The following is a 2187-nucleotide window of genomic DNA, read 5'->3' as shown; positions in this document are numbered from 1 at the left end:
GTGGCCATTGCCAGTGCCGCCTGACTGGCCTTCGTGCAGGTGGCACATAAAAGCACCCACTACACTCTCAGAGTGGTTGGCGTTAGGAAGGGCATCCAGCTGTAGAAACTCTGCCAAATCAGATTGGAGCCTGGTGTAGCCATCCGGTTTCACCAGTCCTCTGTCAGATCGTCTAACCCATGCTAGCATGGAAAGCAGACGTTAAACGATGATGATGATGATGACCACTAATATAAAAACTCTCAAATATTTTCTCCAGGGAAGAATTTTTTTGCATTTGGAGTCATTGAAAAAAAAAAGTACTAATTGACCAATGGGGTTGATGTAATTAACACACATCTTCTGAAATTGCTGGCCTTGTGCCAAAATTTGAAACCAATGTATTGTATGTATCTGATACTCACCATAGGTGGAGGAAGACGATATCCTTTTTCAACTGCCTTTATAACGTCCTGGTTAGACCAGTTCCAGTAGGGTCGCTCCCCGTATGACATCACTTCCCACATTACAACACCATAACTCCAGACGTCTGAAGCTGACGTGAATTTGCGAAATGCAATAGCCTCTGGTGCTGTCCATCTGACAGGGATTTTGCCACCCTAAATTGAATTTATAACATAAGGATATAAATAATATATACACACACACATATAAATAAACAGTATATTATTATGAATTTATAACATAAGGATATAAATAATATATACACACACATATAAATAAACAGTATATTATATGTGTAAAATTACACAGAAATACATGCAAACTATGATGCAATGTCATTCACAGCCCCGCAAAAGAAATGTGTAGTCATTTTCAGGTGGAGAACTTTTTTTTCCCCTGAGTCTATTTGCACAGTGAAAGGTCTTAACAGTTTCAAATACACCGAGGCATGACAAATATGATTTTACAGCAGGGTTAGCCACCATCCCCTGTCGGAGCCTCGTGGAGCTTTAGGTGTTTTTGCTCAATAAACACTCGCAACCACTGGGCCATTGCGCCTCCACGAATGTTTATGTATATATGTATGTAAAGGAATGAGTGAGTCTGTGCATGTGTAGTGTTACTCACCTTAGTTGTATAGGCCCCATCTGTAGTATCATTTTCCACCTCTCGAGAAAGACCAAAGTCGGCCACCTTGCACACCAAGTGTTCATTTACCAAAATATTCCGGGCTGCAAGGTCCTGCAAAATGGAAAACAGAAATGCTTATAATAATAATAATAATAATATAATAATAATAATAATATTCATCACTGATCATCATCATCATCATCATCGTTTAACGTCCACCTTCCATGCTGGTATGGATGGGATAGGTCAACTTTGACTTTCATCCTTTTAGGGGTCAATGATATCAACTAATCCCCTCCCTCAAAACTGCAGGCTTTAAGCCTAAAAAATAATTTTGATACAATCTGACCCTAAAATTATGTAAGATGGATTTAAGCTCAGAATGTGAAAGAGCAAGAACAAATACCACAAGGCATTTTATTCAAAACTAAATATTCCACCAATCTGGTGACTTGATTAATAATAATAATAATAATAATAATAATAATAATAATAATCCGTAATGATACTTTATATAAGCACAGAGCCTAAAATTTTGGTGGAGGTTCTTAATTGGTAAAGACCTCAGGGGAATGAAAGGCTTACTTCTACGATCAGTGGGATTTGAACTCAGAACATAGAGAGTAGTAACTAAATACCATGCATATTTTGTCTGACATTCAACCAATTCTGCCATTCTGATGCCCTTAGCAATAACAATGATGACAATAATAATAATAATAATAATACTAATGATGATGATGATGATGATGATAATAATAATAATGAAAATTTTCAAAAAAACCAGATAAATTTTACAGACAATGTTGCAGTTTAATATTAAAACTCATCAATACTTAATTAGAAGATGTGTAATTAACGAGACAAGACAAAGCAGTCGTTAATGCATACACCTGCATAAACACAATGTACACATGTACACCAGAACACACTAACACATATACATTGTCACATAAGCACATTGTCATACATACGTACATTGTCATACACACACACATACTCAAGCAAAAGACACATACACACGCAAAGGCATACACATTCAAAGTCAACAAACCCATACAGGCGTATGTACACACACACACACACACACACACACACACACACACACACACA

At 36.9% G+C, this 2187-nt stretch overlaps 1 protein-coding gene across 3 annotated transcripts in view; it reads right to left on the bottom strand.

The window, feature by feature from the left end:
* LOC106882795 (ephrin type-A receptor 4a) overlaps window positions 1-2187 on the bottom strand; it is a 38758-nt gene that overhangs the window by 2785 nt on the left and 33786 nt on the right. For all 3 annotated transcript variants that reach the window (XM_052977015.1, XM_052977013.1, XM_052977014.1), the window contains 2 exons: window positions 1072-1185; window positions 405-599 (listed from right to left, as the gene is read on the bottom strand). In XM_052977015.1, coding sequence (XP_052832975.1) covers window positions 405-599; window positions 1072-1185 — 309 coding nt within the window. The remainder of the gene's footprint in view (window positions 1-404; window positions 600-1071; window positions 1186-2187) is intronic.

The sequence above is a fragment of the Octopus bimaculoides genome, chromosome 26 (assembly GCF_001194135.2).
Source record: "Octopus bimaculoides isolate UCB-OBI-ISO-001 chromosome 26, ASM119413v2, whole genome shotgun sequence".
Taxonomy (NCBI): Eukaryota; Metazoa; Mollusca; class Cephalopoda; order Octopoda; family Octopodidae; genus Octopus; species Octopus bimaculoides.
This window is presented reverse-complemented; position numbering and strand designations above follow the sequence as displayed.